General features: G+C 32.8%; 1 protein-coding gene across 3 annotated transcripts; it reads right to left on the bottom strand.

Annotated features, from left to right (window-relative positions):
* Positions 1-749: 749 nt before the first annotated feature.
* LOC111009540 (uncharacterized) lies at positions 750-25,560 on the bottom strand. Of its 3 annotated transcripts, XM_022282635.2 has the most exons (4): positions 9,220-12,642; positions 2,288-2,404; positions 1,779-2,004; positions 750-1,061 (listed from the first exon to the last, which is right to left on the bottom strand). In XM_022282635.2, the coding sequence occupies exons 1-4, from the start codon at positions 10,618-10,620 to the stop codon at positions 943-945; spliced, it is 1,863 nt and encodes a 620-aa protein (XP_022138327.1). In that variant the 5' UTR covers positions 10,621-12,642; the 3' UTR covers positions 750-942. The 3 variants fall into 3 exon arrangements, 2 of the variants coding, with proteins under 2 accessions (XP_022138327.1, XP_022138328.1); XM_022282636.2 differs by lacking the exon at positions 750-1,061 and having other exon boundaries at positions 1,828-2,004; positions 2,288-2,394; XR_015792200.1 differs by lacking the exons at positions 750-1,061; positions 1,779-2,004; positions 9,220-12,642 and adding exons at positions 12,649-13,989; positions 25,486-25,560.
* Between the last annotated feature and the right edge of the window lie 306 nt (positions 25,561-25,866).

Below are 25,866 nucleotides of genomic sequence, written 5' to 3' on the forward strand. Positions count from 1 at the left end.
TTTTTTTTCTTCTCTTTTGAAAGGGATACTATTTTGTTTCGCTATTCGTTATTTTATATTTATTTTATTTCATTTGCTATTACTACCATATGTTTTGAAGTATTTTTAGCTTCTAAATAAGTAGGTGTTTATATGTAAATAAAGTTTATAATTATTGAAAAAGAAACAAATTGTAAGCAAAAATGGTATATTTATAGGACACCTCACAAAATAAATCAAATTCGGCGATTTACACATTTGCTTGTATATATTATCTTGGTTAGAAAATACTTTTAGTCGTCGTACTTTCATTGAAGTAACATTTTAATCTCTATACTTTTAAATTGATAACAATTTAGTCCATCAGTTTTAGTAGGTACAATTTAGGCCTTATGATTTAAAATATGTATAATTTAGTCCTTATATTTTAAAATATGTAACAATTTAGTCCTTGCTGTGAATATATTAAAATTAAGCATCGTTGATATTTATTATATAACTATTTAATTTATGTAATTTATAAACACATTGATCTCTAATAATAACGATAAGAATAAAATTTTGAACTGCATAACTTGCAACCTACTAAAATTTTGAAAGCGTAAAGACTAGATCGTTACAAATTAAAGTTTAAGAACTAAAAGAAAGTAGGCGATGATGAGCGACGGCCCATTTCATAGATTTGATGAAAGATCCAAATTGAAGCCAAAACCTAAGTTGATGTCCATAGCCTCACAAATGGTGAGAATTGAGATGGATAGACTTAAAACTAAAATAAAATATCTCTTTTTAATTAATATATAATATCTTATTTTTTCTTATAAAACACTCAATAATTATTAAAATATACTTTGTAAAATACATGATCACACTAAACATGCACGTAACTTGATATTTCGTTTCATACATTATGTCTGACTGATACAAGCCAAGGTAAGAGAATGAGAAATTGATGATAGGTTTTCAAAGCAATGAACAAAAAAAGCCTAAAATTATGAAGCTGAATCCAAGAACTGCGTTGTTGGAAGCCCTGCAAGCTTTGCCTCTTTCAGCCCTTATATGCTTTGTAACATCGAAGTTTCCTGCAGTAACACTTCTTTATCAGGGATTAAAACTACGACCTCTAGTGAAGAAGCAAGTTGTTTTAATCGTCGAGCTAAACCTACATTGACGGACTTCTTTTTCTTTAATGAAAATTTATTGATTTATTATATATTTTTCGAAATTCATGAACCGATTAGACATAACTCTAAAATTTATTGGTCAAATAGGTTAAATATATCAAATGGTCTATAATGTTGGAATTAATTCTTAATTGGGTCATTATCTTTCAAAACTCTCAAGTTTACTATCAATGCATTAAAAATTCTTAGGTAAAAAGAAAAATTATTTTAGTAATGAATTAAAATAGTCAATGTTTCATTAGATTATTGCTACAATTACATATTTAGATAGGTAGGAAGAAATGAATTTTATTGACGGTTAGGTCAAAATTTATGACGAGCAAATTGGGTTTTATGGATCATGTAGCATCCAAATAGCATTTTCACATTTTATATATATTTTAACCATATTGGTTTTATATATATATATATATATATATATATATATATATTAGTACAACAGGAAGGTTGGAATTCAAACTCAGAACCTATTGGTCATATCAATTACCACTAAATTAAATTCTTGGTAACTTTTTGTTAATAATTATTCCTGGAATGACTAGATTGAGAATTTTCTAAAAGATTAGGGACCATTTTGAAATATTCGGCGAGATTTAAAAAGAAAAAAAAAATGACCTCTTTGTGGGCCATAGGCACATCCAGCCTGGATGGTGTCCCTAACATCCTGCAAAGTGGCCCTATTGTAAAACAAGAAATTGGTAAAAATGGCATTAATGCAATCAAGCACTAAATGCGTTTCACCCAAACACGGCCCATTGCAGAATTCGTCCGTTTTCTCCACTGGGACCTCCACATTCCCACTCTCCTTTAATCTACACGATTCTTCACACGCCCTGTAAATCTGCATTTTTAAGAAACAAATAATTTAAATTCTAAAAATAACAGAAAAATTTAATTAAAGTATTTGAAAATATGATGATTAGAACATAATAATGCTATATATATATTTAGGTGCTAACATAAGCACTTAAATATTTTTAGTGATGGTTAACTTAATCGATCATTTAAAAATTTAATACGATTAAAAATTTAATAGCTCTAACAAAAATTTAATGATGGTTAGCTTAATCGATAAGCATCTAAATATTGTTGACAACATTGAACTATTCATTGGTATGGCATACATATTTGTCATTGAAGCAAAGCAATGCTTTGGCAACAATCTCGGGTGGGTCCTCGTAACCAATTGAACCGCTTGTTGCACCATCGCCTTCCACATCGTCTCCCTTTCCTATCAACAGCTGCATTTTAGTTGATAAATTGATTTTGTTTTCTCAAGAGTATAAAATATATATATAGAATGCTTCGCTCGTGGTCGTGATAAATTTGGGTTTGTGAGGTTTGAAGAAGTTAGAAAGCCTGAAAATTTATGTTATATATATAGATCTTGAAAATTATTATTGTTTAACAAAAAACAGGATTTTGAAAATTATTTTCAAACGAGATATGAACTATTGATTGAATTTCATTTAATAATACATTACCGTAAAAATAGGAAGAACTGAGGAGGTAGAAGACAACAACAGCAGAAATGGGGATTCTAGCAAAACGCAACAACATGAGAGCCATTGTTGAATTAAGTTTGTGAAGAACAAAGATGGAACTTGCAAATTCTTTTATCTATATATTTTGATTGGATCATTTGCTTCAAAAGATTAACAAAGAAAATGGGCTTAGAAGTTGAACTACAATTCACCAAATTCTTGTTGCCCATTAGAGGAATAATCACTCACTCCCTTCATTATTCCCAACAAACTCCTAATGAAGCAAACTTCAAGAAATTGGAATCTATTAAGGGAAAAATGTTTTGAAGATTTGTTAACTTTTGTAATATATGTTTGGGTAAATTAAGTTTAGTATCTAAAATTTGAAGGTCGTATCTAATTAGGTTATGTTTAATTAATAATTTACAAATTTTTAATTTTGTGTGTAGTAAAGTCATGAATTAAAAAAAGAAACGATTAGGTACAAAATTGAAAGCGAATAGACTTGTTGAAATATAAAATTAAATGTTTAGGATTCCATTTCTTAACAGGCACTTCATTAAGACACCTTGTGGGCTACAGTAGTAACCAAGTTAGATTTTACCTTCATGTAAATCCGAGAAGGAAAACCAGAAAGCCACAAAATTGGGAGATTAAAAAGTAAAAAATTTCAGGAATTTATTATTACTCTTTAATGTTCAACAATATTAATATTAATACACAATTCTATTTTTTTTCTTCTTTTTTTGTTTTTTAAGTATAACAAGTAGGTGGGAGAATTCAGACACATGAGTTAACCCATATGTTATTATTATTGTCTTTTAATTAAAAAATATTGTCTTATTTCACGGTTCTGTTTGCTTATTGCATGTTTAATTTTAGAAAAAAATTAACTTCATGGCATAATTTTAATATTTAATTTAAATGTTTAGGATTCCCTTTTTTAAGTGTGTATATTGAGGTTTCTGTTGATTTTTTTTTAATTTAAATTTTTTGCTATTATTTGAAAATACATATTTACTGTATACTATTTATACAAATATTACTTATTTTAAAATTTAATATATGGATACTGACATATGTTAGAAAACAGAAAGTTTTTTTTTAAGTCTTCAGATTTTCACAATAATCATTTAGTTCTTTTAACCTATATAGCATTACTTTTGTCTATTTTCTTTTTTTCTTTTTTTTTTTTGGTTAAAACGATCAAATTCTTCCTCTTCCAAATTTCAAGATTGTAATTAGATCACAAAGATATATAAAAGTTTCAGACTCTGCTCAATCACCCTCCACCCTCCAAGGCCCAAACAAAATAATATTTATTATTTTCATAGGGGACATGTAGATTACGAATCTCAGTCCACAGTTATTAGGAGACAACCACCATATTGTGGCAGTCTCTTTCAATAATTCGTCTCAATTTGTGATTATGCATGTCCATAAATAAATCAGATCTTTATTAAGAATTTTATAAATATTCTATTACCATGAGCCTATAACCAAACAAGGTGAAATTAAGAAACGAGAGATAAAGGACGAGTAGTAAAATTTACCAGTAAAAAACACAACCCACCGAAAGGGAAGACTTGAGTATAGTAAAATTTTCTTGTAAAATCATCATGTATAAAACAAAATATGCATAAAAAATATGGAACCTAAAAAATTTTCAGGAGTCAAACTATCAAAATTATTGGATACACATCTATTGCAGAACAAATATTTTCATAAATAAGATATATATATGTGCAGATAAACCTCTAAAAACTACCAACTACAAAGCATAATAATGTTTTCATACCATATAAACTGCAAGTCATAAATATATTGAAACTCAATGAAGGATTGATTTCTAAGTATGGAAGCACATTTTCTTTTGGTAATAAGAAGCAAAATTATATTTAAAAGATTGGCAGGAATATAGAAGGCACATAAAAGTAGTAAAATGATGTATACAAATAAGAATTTGATAACATAGCTAGTGTGTAAACTGGTTGGGTTGGTCAATTCAAGATTCACACCTACTTGAATGGACCAATTGCAACATTCAATCAAGCCTTGCAATGTCTGGGTCGAGTTGTAACAACTAAACTAATCTCTCTTAAAACTCAAATATTAAAAACACATTAATCTGCTTCTACCACGTGAATATGATTGGGTTAGATCATATTTGAAGCAGGGATACTAAAGCTCCAATCAATGTCTCTTAACGGTACTTTCTATGCCAAAACTAATTACTTTTAATAACTAAATAACACTCCTCGAGAATCATTTCTTACTTGTAATTACTTTTGTTTTGGTTGTCTTTTTTATTCCTCTTTCACTCGGTTTATATCTTTGAACACCTTGGTTCCTTTTCATATATCAATGAAAAGTTCGTCTCTTATTAAAACAAAAAAAAAAAAATAATAATAATAAGGGAAGAAAAACATCCCAAGAAATTTAAACTAACAAGTTGAAAGACGAAACCTATAGGCCAGCTTGGTGGGGTGGAAACATATTGCGGCCTTCGCAAAATGCAATCTTTTGTTTTCAAGATTCAGATTCACTTCAGGGGGGTGGGGGATGATGATTACATTGAGATGCAATACTGCTAAAAATCAGGAATAAACGAACTTGCCACTAAGGTAGAAAGATCAAGAAAGCTGTTGAAGGAAAGAAAGAACAGGGCCAACAAAATCTGTGGAGTTGAAAGACCAAGGCTCAGATTCTTACCAAGGCAAGAAAGAAGAAATGAGATTTCTAGAATTTTATGCCTATCACCAAGGATCACCGGCAGAATTGTGAGTGCTTGCGTATGCGGTTCTTTGCAGAGCACAGAATTTTAATGTTACTAGAAATATATTCTTCTTGTTGCCAAAACCAATTCCACCAAACAAATTTTCCAACTTGCTTCCTCTCCCCTTTTTAAAATTCAGGTGTGCATTAGTAAAAGCTTAGAGAAAATAATCAGAGATTTTCGGTGGGAGGGGTGGAGAAGGGGGTGAGAGAGGTTCCCATTTGGTTAATTAGGATATCTTGAAACCTTTGGAGGCAAGGCAGGGGGTTGGGATTCGGGAACTTCAGATTTAGTAATGAGGCCTAATTGACTCTAGATGGTTGATGGCGTTTTTTCCAAGAGTCTAATAACTTGTGGCGTAGGATAATCACAAGCAAATATTTATCACTGATTACAAGCAAATATGGATCACATCCTTTTGATTGGGTCGTCTCAGCCTGTGGTCCAATGATTTTAGGTAAATGCCCAATTGAAGGCTATCCTTCTATATCCCTTTTCTCTATATTCTTTTTTTTTCTCTTGCTCCATTTGGAGATAGTACTACAACCTATTTATAGGAGAATTGTTGGGTGGATGATAAACCTCTATTTAGTAGCCTCTACGCAGAAGTCCTCCGAGAATTCCTCTTCTCTTTCTCTGAGTCTCCGTCAGTCCATGACGAATGGAGAATCTGGTGTAATACCAAAGGTGTTGAGGAAAAATCTAATTCATTATATCCTTCTTTACAAGGGAAGAGGGGTATTTAAAGGGGAGAAAGGCGAACGGCTAGTTTACCTATAAACAGAAAATAACTAAAACTTAAAAACTAACGGCTAACTCTAACTAAAACTAGGAAACAGAATAAATGATTTTATTCATTACATCAAATTCCCTCCCCCTAGCCAATTGAAATGAGTCAGGTGCTTGATACTCATATATATCTGTGACATTGAAAACCAGATGTATCCTCAGATTGTCGGGTAAATTAATCCGGAAGGCATTATTGCCATATTGCTTCAAAATCTCAAAGGGTCCAATCTTCTTGTCGTGCAGTTTGCTATAGGTGCCTTTAGGAAATCATGATTTCTTTAAGTGTACCATGACTAGATCACCTACCGCAAATGTTTTTGGACGCCTATAATTATCAGTCGCTGCCTTGGTAAGGTTGTGGATGACTTTTGTTATAGGTGCCTTGGTAATTCTACGATCCTTTCAGCCATCTGTTCTGCCTCTGCACTAAGATCAACAGAAACAGGTAGGTTAGCGAGGTCCACTATTAGTCTAGGGATCTTAGTGTAAACGATTTCAAAGGGACACTTCCCTGTTGATCGATTTTTCATGTGATTGTACACGAACTCGGCTTGAGCAAGTTTGAGATCCCATTGTTTAGGTTTGTTGTTTCCCAAACATCGAATTAGGTTGCCTAAGGTCCTGTTAGTGACTTCTGACTGTCCATCAGTCTGTAGGTGGGCTGTTGTACTAAACTTTAAGCCTGTGTTGAACTTCTTCCATAAAGTTTTCCAGAAATAGCTCAAGAATTTGACTCTTTGGTATTTCATGAAGTCAAACAATATCCCTAAAAAATAAGTTGGCAATGTATGTGGCATCGGATGTCTTTTTACAAGGCAAAAAGTGGGAAATTTTGATAAACCTGTCCACCACCACCATGACAGAATCGTGTCCCCGTTGTGTTTTGGTAAGACCAGGGATAAAATCCATAGAAAGGTCTTCCCAAATGGATGTGGGAATAGGCAAAGGAGTATAAAGTCCTGTGTTTTGGCTTTGGCCTTTGGCCTTTTGGCAAATAATGCAGCGACTTAAAAAGTTATGAACATCTCGTCGGATTTGTGGCCAAAAATAGCGTTGTGCCACTAAAACGATCTCCCTTAAATAAGAACCCGTCCATAATGTGAAAATCATCACAATGAACGTGTTATTGGCTATTAGAGTATAGATATTAATATATTTTATATTCGTGTATTAATATTAATGTGTCCTTTACCTTCTTCTTATAGGATTAGGTCAACCTTGTATATTTGTCTATATATATAGACTTTAATAATGAGAATACATTACATTGGATTCTCTCCAACCTTAGTCTCTACATGGTATCAGAGCTCTAGGTTTCTTCTAAAATTTTTGTGCCCATTAGAGTTTTGATGCCCATTAGGGTTTTGTGCCCGATTTCGTGCACATTAGGGTTTTGTCCCTTAGGGTTTTTTGTTTTTCATTGCTATCCAACTCAACTCACTACTACCTACCACCTCAGCCTCATCATCGGGCCCGAGGCCTAAAGGCCGGCCCAGGCCCAGGCCCAGCCCAAACTCGATCCAAAGTCAACGTTTGACCGGCCCGGCCCAATCCAACCCTTCTATTAATTGGATTTGATATGGATATTCATTTTTTAATTTGAGCTGGCCTGCCCGTTTGAGCCGTATTTGGATTGGCCCGTAGGGTCGGCCCAAAAGCCCGATCCAATATTTATTAATATTTATATTATATAATATTAATATATTCTTTTATTATTTATTTATTATAAAAAATAAATTAGATAAGGCAGGCTAACATGTAGGATCTTTTGTTTCCCCTCCTAAATAGGTACATATTACGAAGAGACTACCACTTCCCAATATCTCATTTAACTTTTCTTTTTCTTCACTCAAATCCTCTCAAGTTCCAATTAAGAAGGTTTCAATTTTCAATTTCTCTTTATAAAAAGGTATAAATTTAATTTTTAAAAATAAAAAATATAATTTTTTTAAATAAGGCAACTTAAATTTATAAAATATGACAATATGACAGAATAAAATTTATTAGTAAGATTATAAAAATAACAAAAAAAATGTACCAAAAATTATATAAAAACACATATTCTAGAATTTAAAAATAAAAAACTTAGTTTGGAAATTATTTAAATTTTAAAATTTAATAATTAAAAATATATTAATATACGGGCCAATCCAAGCCCGATCTAACTTTGGTTCATCAACTTAGGCCCATGGATTGGGTTATGAGTCTAGGTTTGAGTGGTTGGACCGACTCAAGCTCGGCCCAAACAATATTTGAGGCCCGTAGGGCTTGGGCCTGGGCCAAGCTTGGGCCATTACTTCTTTGGACTGGGCCGGCCCGACCCAACCCAATGATGAGGCTGACTACCACCGTCGCCGCCGACCACCGCCTCCGCCAATTGCTGATTTGCCAACACTGCTATTTTCCGATTGCTGTTCGTAGGTTTCGTCTCGCCGCCAATCATCGTCGTCGTCGTCACCATGTGCTTTCGTCACCACCAGTCGTACCCGTCGCCTTTGCCCCTCTGGTTGTTCGTGGGGTAGCACTTGGGGTTTCTGGTTTCAGAAAACATCTAATCCTGTTTGGTTCTAACAGAAAACACCTAATCTGCCAATCATCTGGTTCTGTCGTCTTGTTCAAATAAGTTCGTTTGTTTGTTATGGTTGAGAAGAAATCAATCGTAACTTCTGAGGTGATCCTAATGATATCAAAAATCACAGAACACAAGTTGAATGGATCAAACTATTCTTCATGGAAAATCAATGTTCGTCTTTTTTTGCGAAGTATTGATATGGAAGATCACATAACTCAGGATCCGCCTAAGGATGAGAGCAAGAAAGCTTGGTTGCGGGATGATGCTCGACTGGTTCTACAGATCAAGAATTCGATCGAGAGTGACATTATTGGCTTGGTCAATGAATGTACGTATGTTAAATGGGTGAGATACACACTTTAATTGTAAGGCAGTTACTAATTTTTGGGATACCATATTTTCACTACTACCACTATCAATTATCACACTACATACCTTGCCATTGATTGTGAAACAAGTACGGAAAAGGGAGTTTCTTTGGGGCTGCACTTCCACTTTCGGTGTGAGAACTTTCTGGACAACACAGCTAAGAAGATCACCCTCGTCGGGTTCGACATAAGTGGGATCATCTTCTGTTGGAAGGTCAATATCAGTCTCCAAAAGATCGTCCTGATCTACCAAAGCCAAAGCACGTCGCTGGGGGCATTCGTTGGACAAATGGTCGACCTGTCCACACCTAAAACATTTGCCCAATGTAGGGCGAATATAGGGATTAGTGCCACGTTTAGATGAGGTATCAGGAGTTTTAAAAGGAGAAGACTTAGCTGGATCGTCTGGTGGTTTTGTGGTGGAGGCAGATGTGGTCCCAATTTGAAGTGGTTTACCCGTATCTGTTGTAGCTGTCTTTGAGATAGAAGGTTTGTCCCAAGGGGTACGGCGAGCAGGCGTGCGGAGGCGTTTCTTGTCCTCAATCTTAGTTGCCATAACGATTGCGTCTGTAAGAAGATGGATGGGTTGAATATCCATTTGGTCTTGAATGTCTTCTCGTAGTCCGTCAACAAACCTCGCAATCTTGTAATCCTCTGTTTCGGCTATATTAGTTTTGGCACCAAGACGATGAAAAGCTTCAGTATAATCAGCGATGGTCTTGAAACCTTGCCGACATCGTTGGTATGGTTGATACAACAGTTGTTCGAAGTTAGGAGGCAAGAAACGCTCACGCATAAGGCGGAGCATTCTTGGCCAACTACGAATAGGCTGTTTACCCAAACGTCGGCAGTTGATCTCAAGCTGATCCCACCAAGCAGATGCGCCGGATTGTATTTTGAATGCCACGAGCTTGACTTTCTTATCCTCTGGAGTATTTGTATAATCGAAAAAATTTTCAACATTTTTTACCCGGTCCAGAAAAGTTTCGACATCCATCTTCCCGTTGAATGTGGGGAGGTCGATCTTCATTTTGAAGTCAGTACGGACGCCTCCTCTTTCAACATAGTGTTCTTCCCTCGCAAATCGAGGGTGTTGCTGAAGAAAACCTTCATCACCATCCGAAGTATCAGAATCTTGACTTCTTTCTTGAAGTTCTTGATTTCTTCGGTTACGTCCATCATGATTTCTTGGAGGTTTGGGTGGTCTAGGTTGGTTTCTTGGTCGATTTGCTTCGTCGGTATGTTGTAGGTCCGTCTGCAGCCGTTCTTGTTCATCAAAAATGAGTTCGAGTTGTCTGCCAAGATTTTCTAATAATGAATGGATATGTTGGACATTTGATCGAACTTCACCTAGCGAATCTTCCATCAACAACAATCGGTTGGTGGTTGACTTTGGAGACAAAATTTGAGGGGTAGAAGAATCCACAGCGGGTCCTTTGCTGGTGTTAACTGTGTGCTTTCCAGCCATCGGGTCCTAAGCTCTGTTTTAGGGCTCTGATACCAAATTTGGTGTAATACCAAAGGTGAGAGGAAAAATCTAATTCATTATATCCTTCTTTACAAGGGAAGGAAGAGGGGTATTTAAAAAGGAGAAAGGCTAACGGCTAGTTTACCTATAAACAGAAAATAACTAAAACTTAAAAACTAACAGCTAACTCTAACTAAAACTAGAAACAGAATAAATGATTTTATTCATTACATCAGAATCATTGGAGGTGGCTAGTCCTTATCGGCTAAATGGTTGTGGTGTTTTTCTAGGAGTCCAATGACTTGTGGCGTAGGATAATCACGAGCAAACAATGATTTCAAGTAAATGCCCCTAGAAGGCTATATCCTCTATATTCTCTCTCTCATTTTTTCTCACGCCCTATTGTAGATGGTACTACAACTTAACCTATCTAGGAGGATTGTTGGGTGGATGATAAACCCCTATTTAGTAGCCTCTCTCTATGTTGGAGCCCTCTAGGAATTCCTCTTCTTTTTCTTTGTCTCTGTCGTTCCTTGACAAATGGAAAGTCGTTGGAGGTGGCTAACATATAATTCTTTCTATAATCTTTTGAATATCTCGTTGTTTCCCCTTAATGTCTTGTTTTTCGCCTCACTCTAGAAGGTAAAAATTTTGAAGAAGATCTAGTTATTTGCCAGGTTTTACATAGGAAAGTTAATACCATGGGACGTTGTTCATATTGAGAGATTTTCTTCCATTTTCCTAGGTCCCCAATGGTGTGACCTTTGCAAAAGTGCTTCTGTGAACCTCAACTATATCCTGTGAAGCTACCAGTTTGCTCGGTCTATTGGGGGCTAGTTTTGGAGGTCTTTGGGGTGTCCTTGGCTTGTAATAGGAGGTGTAGGGCATTGATGGAGGAGGTTTTGCTTTGCCCCCTCTATTCAAGATGGAGGGACCTGTTGAGGTAGGCTTTTATTTTTATTTTTTTTGCTATGTTGTGGGGTTCCTTCTAGGAGTGGTTTCCCTTTAGGTGGGCTTGTTTTTTTGTATGCCTATTGTATATTCTTTTATGTTTCTCGAATGAAAGCTCAATTTCCTATTTAAAAAAAAAAAAAGAAAAAGAAAAAAAAAATAAGGGATGAAATTAGTACCTTAATTACTTTCTTTTTTTTTTGACATAGTACCTTAATTAGTTGAGTTTCCATTTTTTTAAAAATATTTGTAGTTATGTAGGAGCTTTTTTTCCCTAGACAGTTAGTTGTGGGTGTTAATTTTTTAGTCATTTGGGATATTTTAACTAGCTTGGGCAATCTATTATCAAGTTTGAAGGTTTTTATCAATTAATTTTGCAACAAAGGTTTGAGTATTTTTGTAGTTGAGTTTAAACATTTTTTACTTAATTTTAAGTGTATTGTTGGTTTAATTTTATGTGGTTTACGGGAAATTTCAAATTTAGTTTTGAGGAGGTATTTGATTTATTCACGTTTACTATTCAATTGGATAAAATTAAAAGCTCAAGGTTCACCTACCGAAGGCCCAAAAAGGTGAAACTTTACCTACATCATAAGTGAAGAGAATTAAACCTGGAAGAACAAGTTATGGGATAGAAACTAATGTTTTGAGTATGAGAACATGGTAACTAGTTTTATCAACTTTTTGAAAGATCCTGAAAAATATTCTTATGAAGAGGCATTCAAATGTTGTCTTTTTTGAAAAACCTTTTCGATTCCACGCCCCAAGATGCAGCTCCATTGTTAATATAATCTATAACATTCCACGCCCCAAGGTGCTAGAGATCATAGACATCAATTACCATGCTCTTCTAAGTCATCCAAAGCTAACCTTTGGGGCATTTTGATCTCCTTTAGCCTAGTCCTCAATTGTCCCAAAAAAAAAATTTAATAAAGAAGAAGAAGAATCATCTTTGGGTCTCATCAGGTACTCAGAAGATGAATCATTATCAGCCAAAACAGTTCAACAGCTAACCTATGAACATATAATATATAATGGAATGGAAGAAAGTAGTAAGGATAGCACCAGAAGACAAACCTATGAACATATAATACGCTTAAGAAACAAAACATCTCCATTTCGGTAACAATGTTTTTCCCAACCGGTTCAACCAAACTTTAAATATACCTGGAAGATAATAGCATGATTCGGAGTAGCAACAAACAAGAAGACTATTAATCAAATAAAAAGAAATTGAGAATGACATTTCAATTCTTCTATTTCAGAGGTTCGATGAAACCACTGATGGTAACACAAAGATTCTGAACAGCAGTGCGCTTGGTTCAAAGAAGAAGCTCATAGAATCAAACAAAGAAATAATTAAGAGAAACTAGTGGAGGAAGATTCAAAAGAAGAGATAAGGGCTACCTGCATAGAAATGATGACTCAACATTGAGAAGAGCATTATAATCAAAGAATACATATCATTAGCAAAATGACTCTTTGATGGAACCTAAACACATAGACCAAATCAATTTAGATATTTTTTGAGGAAAAAAGATTGACCGTTCATATCGAATTCAATAAACAAAAGAACATAATAAACTAGAAAAAGCTATTGTGAAGTTTATAAACTAATTAAATAATTAAACATTTTCGAGCCAAGATAATTACTTACACAAACATAGCACGTCATCTTCCATGTCCTGATCCACTGTGCATTTTAACTATGCTACCAAAATATAAAATAATTTCAATTCATATGTTTACAGAAAAAGAAAAATCAAGATAAATGCATGTCGAAAATTAATGTAATACTACTTAATTGTAATATCTTACTATGTTGAACCAATATCCTGCTTTACCAACAATCTTATATTTTGATCAATACAATCCAACTTTTTGTAGGCACTAATAGTCCAAATATCTATCATTCCAGTGCTTCCATTGTTCAAACTTTCCCTCAATAATTCCATTTCGACTCGTGAGTTTCTTTGCCTCTTGTTTCAAAAACCTACCAAACTCAAAATCATATAACAACATACCAATCGATCTTCTGCTTGAACAAACTTAAATCCTCAAATGTGATAACCAAATAGAAGTGATGCACAAATATCATTACTTTCCACTAAATCTAGAACAATTCTGAACTTCTTGTGACATATGTCATCTTATTTCCAAATTAACTTTTTCCAAAAATTCTTCATTTAAAGAAAATTTTTTTAAAAACTTAAAGCAAGTCTTGATAATTCATCTACTTCTCAAAAAAAGAACTCTGTAGAAAAAACCTTTGAAGTTTCCAGGAATGACACTGAAGAATGAACTTTTTCCAAAAATTCTTCATTTTTTCATTTTTGTGTCTGCTCCATTACATAGTCCTCCATCCTCAACACTGCACGAATTTTTTTCCTTGCATTCTTCAGCTTCATTCCTTGAACCCTAAACTACACAACATCTATTGTTATCTTCTCATTTCATTCTTAAAGGAAAAACTTTCAAAAACTTAAAGCAAGACTGCATTCTTCATTACATAGTCCTCCATCCTCAACACTGCACGAATTTTTTTCCTTGCATTCTTCAGCTTCATTCCTTGAACCCTAAACTACACAACATCTATTGTTATCTTCTCATTTCATTCTTAAAGGAAAAACTTTCAAAAACTTAAAGCAAGACTTGATAATTAATCTCACGGTTTAATCCAAAAGTCCTTTATCCTTCCTTCAATAAATCACCGAAAAACTTAAAAATTCCAAAATATTGTAAATACAAGCCAACTTTTCCCTAGCATCAACACAAGTTCTTTATCCTAATGAAGTATCTTTTACCTTCCTTCAATAAATAACAATAAAACTCAACAATCCAAAACATTGTCTTACATCCAACTTATTTAAGCACTACAATCCAACTTTTCCCTAGCACCAATACCCCTATAATATTTTGTTCCAGCGTTTCCATTATTTCAAACTCCCTCGGGCATATTTTTGCCATCCTTCCATTATTCCTTCTAGACTTGTGAGTTTCTCCACCATTTGTCCAAAAACTAACAAATCAAAAATAATATACTAATTCATCTCCAATCTTAAATTTCCAAATGAGAGTGAGAGTGATTCACAATTGTCTTAAATTTCCTTACTACAGAAGCAAGAAGATTTCCAAACTTCTTATGGCATGTGCTATTTCAATCCCAACACCTTTGCTTCTCATTTTTGCACTTATGAGTTTCTCCATTTGTCTAAAAACTTGTAAAACTCAAAATCACAGACCAATGGATCTCTGATTAGAACAAATTTTGTGTATATCAAAAATCCAAAACTCCAAATGGAAGTCACTCACAAATATTTAACTTTACACACAAAACTAGGTCATTTCAAACATCTTTATGCCATCTTATTTGAAATTAAACTTATCAAAAACTTCTTCTTGTTTCAGTTTGAATATGTCTCTAACGTTATCTTCTCATTTTCATCTTCCAAGCAAATTTTTACAACACCTTTCCTCCCCAAACGAACCGGTAGCTCAATCATTATCTCCAACTGAAAGAATACTTGTTCTTTTATACAAACTTTCTATATCCAACAAAAGTATCTTTCTCCAACCAAAACCATAAAATTCAACATATCCACAAATATTGTCCTTATCTTATTTACAAATACAATCCAAATCTTCTTGAACACCAATAGCCCTAATATCTTTTATTCTAGCGCTTCAATCTTTTAAAAATTCTTTCAAACCACTTTTCATCATCCCTCGTTTACTCCTTTTAGATTTATGAGTTTCTCCTTTTAGATCTTTAATGTGAACACATTGTGTTCAATAAAGGTACCTCAGCTCCAAAGACCAAATGGTCACAAATGTCTTCCAAAAGCTAGAACAATTCCAATCATCTTTGGACATATGTATGTAATCTTATTCCCAAATTAACTTTTCCAATAATTCTTCACTTTTTCATTTTAATGTTCTATTTAATTTCAATACATAATCCTCCATCCACCGTACTAAATGTATTCCATTACCATTAAGAACATAATTGGCAAATCGTCAGCGATTACAAGAAAGTATCATTGTTCCATTATCCTAATATTTCATACACTTCGCTAATATTTACAATGGTCACAAGAACACATTTTGTGTTCAATAAAGATACCTCAGCTCCAAAAATCAAATGGTCACAAATGTCTTCCAAAATCTAGAACAATTCCAATCATCTTTGGACACATGTCATCTTATTTCCAAATTAACTTTTCCAATAATTCTTCACTTTTCCATTTTAATATTCTATTCCGATACATAATCCTCCATCCACTATACTAAATGTGTTCCATTCCCATTAAGAAAATAATTTCTACTATTTCCATTCTACAGGGCAAATCGTCAGTGATTATAAGAAAGTATCCTTGTTCCATTATCCTAATATTTCATCTACTTTGCTAATCTTTACAATACTTTTTCCTCGCTACCTCAATTATTACGCTTAGAATTATGAGTTTCTCCACTTGTCCAAAAGTTTGTATTACTGAAAATCATATACCAATCATCTCCATATATCTTTTTTCCAATCATCTTCATCCATTTTCATAATATTTAGAACCCTTTCTTCACTAGCACACTTATTCCTTATTAGCTTAATCATTATCTCCAACCATTCCTTGTTTTTAACCCTAATGAAGTGTCTTTCTCCAAACCTTATTTATTGTTTTTTAATCCTAATGAAGAACTTTTCACTCTTTCGTTGGACAAATCCTTAGTGCATCCATAAACAAGAAATAATCAAATACATAACCATGAAACTAAAAAAATCCAAACTATTGTCCTTTATCCATTTTATTGTTGATTAAAGTTTCCTCGACCTCTTTTCGTCATCCATCAGATAGTCTAGTCTCCAATTTCAACAAACTTTGTACAAAACGAAAAGAAAGAGATTCAAAAATCCCTAGACTTTCCACACAAACCTAGAACATTTCCAAACTTCTTCAAGACATCTTATTCCAAAATAAACTCTTTGAAGAATCCTTCCTTCCATTTCTGGTTTTCGTACGTCTATTCCATGCTTGGTCCTCCATCCACCACACTAGATGTACCTTTTTCCCTCTTTTGAGTACATAATTCTTAATGTTATTTTTTCTCCTTTCAATCTTCAAGGCATATTGCTGACAATTATACGAAAGTACCTTCTTCCTATTATCTTAATACTTCATCCACGTTGCACATCTTTACAACCTTTTTTTCTCACATAACCATAATTCTTAGCGGCGGAAATCATTACCTCCAATCTAAGTAACGAAAAAAGTCTCATCCACTTCTTTGGAATAAATATGAAATCCAACCTCGTCATTTCCTCAAAGAGTTCCTTTATGAATCTTTCTGCCTCCAAAAATACACAGCCATGTAACTAAAAAAAATTCAAAACATTGTACTACTCTATCAACCTTATTTACCAATACAATCCAACTTCTCCAATAATCTTAATATCTTTTATTATAGTGCATCCACGGTTGAAAATGCCCTCTCCAACCACATTTAATTATCCCTCTCAACTATTCCTTTTGGACTTGTACCAATTAACCAAAACTTGTCAAACTAAAAATCATATGCCACACATGTCTCATTCTTTCATTTAAATTCCTATATCTTCACAAAGTATCTTTCTCAATCCAGAACTACATGGGCATAAAACTCAATTAATCCAAATAATTGTCTTTTTATCCACTTTCTTGACCAATACAATCAAACTCTACTCTAGCACCAAAATCTCTTTTCGTCATCCCTAATTCTTCCTTTTAGACTTATAAGTTTCTCCACCACTTGTCAAAAAACTATTAAAACTCAAAACCATATACTAATTTATCTCAAATATGAATAAACTTCCTGTCCAAGAAAATTCCACAACTACGATAACCAAATGGAAGGATACACCAATACAACCTTATTTACCAATACACAATCCAACATCTCCAAATAACCTCAATATCTTTTTATTATAGTTATCCCTCTCAATTGTTCCTTTTGGACTTATACCAATTGACCAAAACTTGTCAAACTAAAAATCATATAACACTCATGTCTCATTCTTTAATTTAAATTTCTATATCTTAACAAAGTATCTTTCTCTATCCATAAATACATAGGCATAAAAATCCAATAATCCAAATAATTGTCATTTATCCACTTTATGGACCAATACAATCAAACTCTTCTCTAGCACCAAAATCTCTTTTCGTCGTCCGTAAGTCTTCCTTTTAGACTTATAAGTTTCTCCACCGCTTGTCAATAAACCTTTAAAACTCAAAATCATATTCTAATTTATCTCCAATTTGAATAAACTTCCTGTCCAAGAAAATTCCACAACTACAATAACCAAATGGAAGGATTCACCAATACAACCTTATTTACCAACACAATCCAACTTCTCCAATAACCTCAATATCTTTTATTATAGTGCATTCATAGTTGAAAATTCCCTCCAACCACAATTCATTATCCCTCTCAATTGTCCTTTTGGACTTATCCCAATTGACCAAAACTTGTCAAACTAAAAATCATATAACACCCATGTCTCATTCTTTAATTTAAATTTCTATATCTTAACAAAGTATCTTTCTCTATCCATAAATACATAGGCATAAAAATCCAATAATCCAAATAATTGTCATTTATCCACTTTTATGGACCAATACAATCAAACTCTTCTCTAGCACCAAAATCTCTTTTCGTCATCCGTAATTCTTCCTTTTAGACTTATAAGTTTCTCCACCGCTTGTCAATAAACTTTTAAAACTCAAAATCATATTCTAATTTATCTCCAATTTGAATAAACTTCCTGTCCAAGAAAATTCCACAACTACAATAACCAAATGGAAGGATTCACCAATACAACCTTATTTACCAACACAATCCAACTTCTCCAATAACCTCAATATCATTATTATAGTGCATCCATAGTTGAAAATTTCCTCCAACCACAACTCGTTATCCGTCTCAATTGTTCCTCTTGGACTTATACCCAATTGACCAAAACTTGTCAAACTAAAAATCATATACCACCCATGTCTCATTCTTTAATTTAAATTCCTATATCTTAACAAAGTATCTTTCTCTATCCATAAATACATAGGCATAAAACTCCATTAATCCAAATAATTGTCTTTTATCCACTTTATTGACCAATACAATCAAATCCTTCTCTAGCACCAAAATCTCTTTTTGTCATCCCTAATTCTTCCTTTTAGACTTATAAGTTTCTCCACCACTTGTCAAAAACCTTTTAAAACTCAAAACAATATACTAATTTATCTCCAATTTGAACAAATTTTCTGTCCAATAAAATTCCACAACTACGATAACCAAATGGAAGGATTCACCACTACAACCTTATTTACCAATACGATCCAACTTCTCAAATAACCTCAATATCTTTTATTATAGTGCATCCATAGTTGAAAATTCCCTCCAACCACAATTCATTATCCCTCTCAATTGTTCCTTTTGGACTTATCCCAATTGACCAAAACTTGTCAAACTCAAAATCATATAACACCCATGTCTCATTCTTTAATTTAAATTTCTATATCTTAACAAAGCATCTTTCTCTATCCATAAATACATAGGCATAAAAATCCAATAATCCAAATAATTGTCATTTATCCACTTTTATGGACCAATACAATCAAACTCTTCTCTAGCACCAAAATCTCTTTTCGTCATTCCTAATTCTTCCTTTTAGACTTATAAGTTTCTCCACCGCTTGTCAAAAAACTTTTAAAACTCAAAATCATATTCTAATTTATCTCCAATTTGAATAAACTTCCTGTCCAAGAAAATTCCACAACTACGATAACCAAATGGAAGGATTCACCAATACAACATTATTTACCAATACAATCCAACTTCTCCAATAATCTCAATATCTTTTATTATAGTGCATCCAAAGTTGAAAATTCCCTCCAACCACAATTCATTATCCATCTCAATTGTTCCTTTTGGACTTATACCAATTGACCAAAACTTGTCAAACTAAAAATCATATGCCACCCCCATATCTCATTCTTTAATTTAAATTCCTATATCTTAACAAAGTATCTTTCTCCATCCATAAATACACTGGCATAAAACTCAATTAATCCAAATAATTGTCTTTTATCCACTTTATTGACCAATACAATCAAACTCTTCTCTAGCACCAAAATCTCTTTTCGTCATCCTTAATTCTTCCTTTTAGACTTATAAGTTTCTCCACCACTTGTCAAAAAACTTTTAAATGTCAAAAGTCAAAACCATATACTAATTTATCTCCAATTTGAACAAACTTCCTGCCGAAGAAAATTCCACAACTACGATAACCAAATGGAAGGATTCACCAATACAACCTTATTTACCAATACAATCCAACTTCTCCAATAATCTCAATATCTTTTATTATAGTGCATCCAAAAGTTGAAAATTCCCTCCAACCACAATTCATTATACCTCTCAATTGTTCCTTTTGGACTTATACCAATTGACCAAAACTTGTCAAACTAAAAATCATATACCACCCCCATATCTCATTCTTTAATTTAAATTCCTATATCTTAACAAAGTATCTTTCTCCATCCATAAATACACAGGCATAAAACTCAATTAATCCAAATAATTGTCTTTTATCCACTTTATTGACCAATACAATCAAACTCTTCTCTAGCACCAAAATCTCTTTTCGTCATCTCTAATTCTTCCTTTTAGACTTATAAGTTTCTCCACTACTTGTCAAAAAGCTTGTAAAACTTAAAACCATATACTAATTTATCTCCAATTTGAACAAACTTCCTTTCCAAGAAAACTCCACAGCTACAATAAACAAATGGAAGTATTCAAATACCCCTTTTAAATTTCCACACAAAACTAAAACACTTCCAAATGTTATTATGTCATCTTATTTTAAAATAAACTTTTCAATGAATTCTAAAGTTTTTCAGTTTTAATATGTTTATTCTAATGCGTAGTCCGCCCTCCATCCACCACACAACGTGTATCATTCCATCTTTAAGTACATAATCTCTAATGTTATCTCAACGATTCTATGAAAGTATCTTTGTCCTATTATCTTAATACTTTGTTCAGTTTGCTAATCTTTACGACCATTTATTCTCATTGTCCAAAAAACGAACTTCTTAGTAGCTCAGTCATGATCTCCAATCCAAATAACGAAATTTTTCAACCACTCCTCAAAACAAGAACTCCTTATAATAAAAGTTGAAGTCCAATCCTATTCTTTCCCACCAGATTCCTTTATTAACAAAGTATCTGTCTCCAATATATTCATCTATCTTATTTACCAATACAATCCAACTCCCCCAATAGCCCCCGTATCTTTCTTTCTAGTGCTTCCATTGATAAAAGTTCCTCTTCCTCCAACCATATAGTAATAAAAGTTTCTTTTACCCTATAGGTATCTTTCTCCCTCTTTAATTACATAGCAATAAAACTCAACGAATCCAAACTATTGTCTCTAATTCTTTTACCTTAACAGGTATATTTCTCCCTGCTTAAATAGCAACTCAGAAATTATCTTTGTCTAATAATTTTAATACTTCTTCATCCACTACCTCATCTTTATAACCCTTTTGCATCACAAACCCAAAACAAAATCATATTTCTTGGTAGCTCAATCACCACAAACGAAAATGCTGATCCACTTCTAAAAAAAGAATTCTTAAGACAAGAAGTTGGAAGTCTAGTACCATTCTTAAATCCAAAATTCTTTTCGCTAACAAATATCTTTCCCCCTCCTTAAATACATAGCCATAAAACTCAAACGAATCCAAATTATTGTCCTTATCCATCTTAAATCCAAAATTCTTTTTCGCTAACAAATATCTTTCCCCCTCCTTAAATACATAGCCATAAAACTCAAACGAATCCAAATTATTGTCCTTATCCATCTTATTGACCAATAGAATCACACTTTTCTCTAGCACCAATTACACTAACATCTTTCATTCTAACGCTTCCATTCATTACAATTCTCTCAAATCTCTTTTCGTCATCTTTCAATTCTTCCTTAGTATTATTCCAAAATCCAAAATTCTTTTACCCTAACTGGTATCTTCCTCCCTCCTTAAATACATAGCAATAAAACTCAACAAATCCAAATTATTGTCCTTTATCCATCTTATTGACCAATAGAATCAGACTTTTCACAAGCACCAATTACGCTAATATCTTTTATTGTAACGCTTCCATTCATTACAATTCTCTCAAACCTCTTTTCGTCATCTTTCAATTCTTCTTTTTAGACTTATAAGTCTTTCCATCACTTATCCAAAAACTTCTAAAACTCAAAACCATATACTAATAGATCTCCAATTGGAGCAAACTACTTGGCGAAGAAAAATCCACAACTATGAAAATCAAATGAAATGACTCAAAAATCCCTCAACTTTCCACACAAAACTAGAACATTTCCAAATTTATTTACGTCATCTTATTCCTAAATAAACTTTTCAAAGAATTCTAAAGTTTTCGGTTATATATCCATTCCAATGCATAGTCCTCCATTCACCACACAGCATGTATCTTTTTCCTTTATTAAGTACATAATCTTGAATGGTGTCTTCTCATTTCAATTTTCGGGGGAAATTATCAACAATTCTAAGAAAGTATCTTCGTCTTATTATGTTAATAATACTCCATACGACCCTTTTTCCTCATTGCCAAAAAACAAACCTTAATTTTTGGTACCTCAATGAAAATTTTATCATCCATTCTCAAAACAGGAACACTTTAAAATAAAGTTGAAGTTCAATCTCATTCTTTTTCTCAAAATTCCTTTATCCAACAAAGTGTCTTTCTCCCTCCTCAAAACATAACCATAAATCTCAAGAAATAAAAAATATTGTACTTTATCAATCCTATTTACCATTAGGTCCACAATACAATCAAACTTCACCAATAGACCTATAATATCTTTTATTATAGTGCTTCCTTAGTTGAAAGTTCCATCAAACCACATCTCAAAATCCTTAAATTGTTTCTTTTAGACATATTTGCTACCACTTGTCAACCTGAACATCATATAAAAATCCTCTCCACTTTGAAAAAGCCTTGTATCCAATAAAAATCCTTTACTACGAAACCAACTAGAAGTGCTTCACAAGTGTCTTTTAACTTCCATACAAATCTATAAAATTTCAAAACTTCTTATTCCCGAACCTATTTTCAAGGAATTCTTCACTTTTTTGGTTTTAATATGTCTATTCGAAACATAGTCCATCCATCTAGAAACTACAAATATATTTTTCCTCTTGGAACACATAATCTCTAATGTATTCTTCTAAATTAATTCTTCAAGGCAAACCACCAATGAGAAAGTGTCTTTGTCCAATCCTTAATACTTCATCCACTTAGTGTAGTCAAGACATTGAAGTATGGTCTCATTCATAAATCCAAATTCCTATATCCTAACAAAGTATCTTTCTCCTCCTTGAATACATAACCATAAAATTCAATAAATCTGAATTATCGTCTCTTATCCATCTTATTTACCAATACAATGCACCAATTACCCTAATATCTTTTATTCTAGAGCTTCCATTCCTTAAAATTCCATCAGACCTCTTTCGTCATCCCTCAACTTGTTCGTTTTAGACTTACGAATCTCACCACCACTTGTCCAGAACCTCGTAAAGCTCAACCATATACCAACAAATCTCTAATTCTAACACACTTCATGCCCAAGAAAAACCCACAACTACAAAAACCGAGTTGAAGTGATTCAAAAATACTTTAACTTTACACACAAGCCTCAAACATTTTCAAACTTTTGGTTCCCAAACCTTTTTTCCAAGATTTCTTCACTTTTTCATTTTAATATGTCTACTCCATTACACAGTTCACCCATATAGCGACTACAAAACATTTTTCCTCTTTTAATACATAATCTCCAATGTATTTTTCTAAATTAATTCTTGAAGGCAAATATCAATAAGAAATTATCTTCGTCCAATCCTTAATACTTCATCCATTTTGCAAATATTTACAACTCTTTTCCCACATTGGCCCCAATACAGACATTATTTGGTAGCGCAATTATTGTACCCAACTAAGTAAAGAAAGTTATTATCCAACTCTCAAGACAAGAATTCTTAAGACAAAACATTGAAGTCTAGTCTCATTCTTAAATCCAAATTCCTACATCCTAAAACAAAGTATCTTTCTCCTTACTTAAATACCCCGTCATAAAAGCTCGATAAATCCAAATTATTATATGTAATCCATATTATTGACCAATGCAATCAAACTTTTCTTTAGCACAAATTACCCTAATATCTTTTATTCTATAGCTTCCATTCTTTACAATTCCATAAAACCTCTTTTCATCATCCCTCACTTGTTCATTTTAGACTTATGAATCTCTCTACCAATTGTCGAAAACCTTGTAAAACTCAATCACATACAAACAAATCTCCGATTAGAACACACTTCGAGCTCAATAAAAATCCACAACTACAAAAACAAAATGGAAGATTCGTAAATACTTTCCACACAAGCCTTGAACATTTTCAAACTTCTTTATGCCATCTCATTCGAAAATAAACTTTTCAAAGAATTCTTCAGTTTTTGTCTTAATATGTAGTCCAATGCATATTCCTCCATCCATCACACTACATACATCTTTCCCTTTCATGCACATCATTCCTAAATTTTGTGCACAAAATAACATACAAGTGGATCTTCAATTTGAGTGAACTTTGTGTTCAAGAAAATTCTCAACTATGATGACTAAAATTGGAAGTAATTCACAGTTGTCTGTCTCAACTTTTTGCCACATATCCAGAACATTCTCAAACTTCTTATAGCATCTGTCATCTTATTCCAAAATCAACTTCTCCAAGAATTTTTCATCTTACGATTTTATAGCCATCTGTCATACTACATGTATATTTTTCCTCATCAAGTACATAATCCTTAATGGTTATCTTTCATTTCATTCTTCAAGGCAAAATACCAAATATTCTAAGAGAGATCTTTATCGAATCATCTTATAACTTCATCCACTTTGCCAACCAATCTTTACAACCTTATTTCCTCATTAGCCCCAAATCAAACCTTAATACTTGGTAGCCATCATTACATCCAATCCAAATAATGAAAGTATTGTGTTCTCGTTACATTCTTTGATCCAGAATCAATTTTTTCTCTTTAAATAAACATCATTCTCTCCCTATCCTTATTGGCCGATAAAATCAATCTTTTATCTGGTACCAATAGCCTTACAATTCATTATTGTAGAATTATCGCTGTTTTAAATTCCTAGACCTCTACTCTCCATCCCACAACTGTTACTTTTATCAAGTAGCTTATATCTAGAAGGTCACTAGTGTTATTATTTCTCCACAACTTGTCCACAAACTAATAAAACTCCAAATAACACGTCATATTTAAATTCTTTCCACATGAACGACCTTCCTTTAACCTTGATGCACTCCCATCATTTGATCTTCAGTTTCCTTCCATAGTCTTTCTACCTTCTTAAAACCACAAATGGCTTGTTGACACCCACCGTAGCCTCCAATTTATTTGCGAGATCCTTTTGTCCCATAAATTCCTCATATACGTTTGGATCACTTAGTTTCTAATGGGAAAAAATTAAGGTTCAATGCTTGATTTCAAACTACCCAAAACAGTAATAAATCCAAAGAAATTATTGCATCATTTTTTTTTTCATTTTTCTTACTTATGAACCTCTCTCAGGCTTAACATTCATAATGGTTAGTTATTAATCTTTATTATTTAATCTTTTAACATCTAAATAAAAAATAAAATCAGTAGCACAAAAAATATCAAAAAGAAAAACAAAGATACAGTAAAGATTTTACTTATAAAGAATAAAAACAAATACCATCAAATTTAAACAAAAATTGAAATATTTATAAAGATTATGTTGTGTGGGAACCTCACCTTATTAGGACTACAACAATGCCAAAAATGTACTTCACGTGAGAACTAGGTCGTACACATGTTGGAATCCTCAGCGAAAAGCAACTAGAATTGCCTACATAAAGTGAATGAACTGTAATGGATTGAAGGAATTATAAACATGTCTCAAAGGATTAAACAAAATTTAAATTGGTAAAGTATCCTTTTCCAAAGTACCATAGAAATTTTGAAAATGAACATTAATTATTTCCAAATTGATAATAGTATTGATAATATTAATCATAACATATTTGGAGTCTTCCTCTATTTATTCAAACAAATAGTATTTATGGGATCTTGTGATTCCTTTTTTCAAAATATAAGATGATTTAACTATTGAAAAAATTATTATTACCTAATTAT

The sequence above is a fragment of the Momordica charantia genome, assembly GCF_013281855.1.
Source record: "Momordica charantia cultivar OHB3-1 chromosome 7 unlocalized genomic scaffold, Mcharantia_2.0 BLBB01000007.1, whole genome shotgun sequence".
In the NCBI taxonomy this organism is placed as follows: domain Eukaryota; kingdom Viridiplantae; phylum Streptophyta; class Magnoliopsida; order Cucurbitales; family Cucurbitaceae; genus Momordica; species Momordica charantia.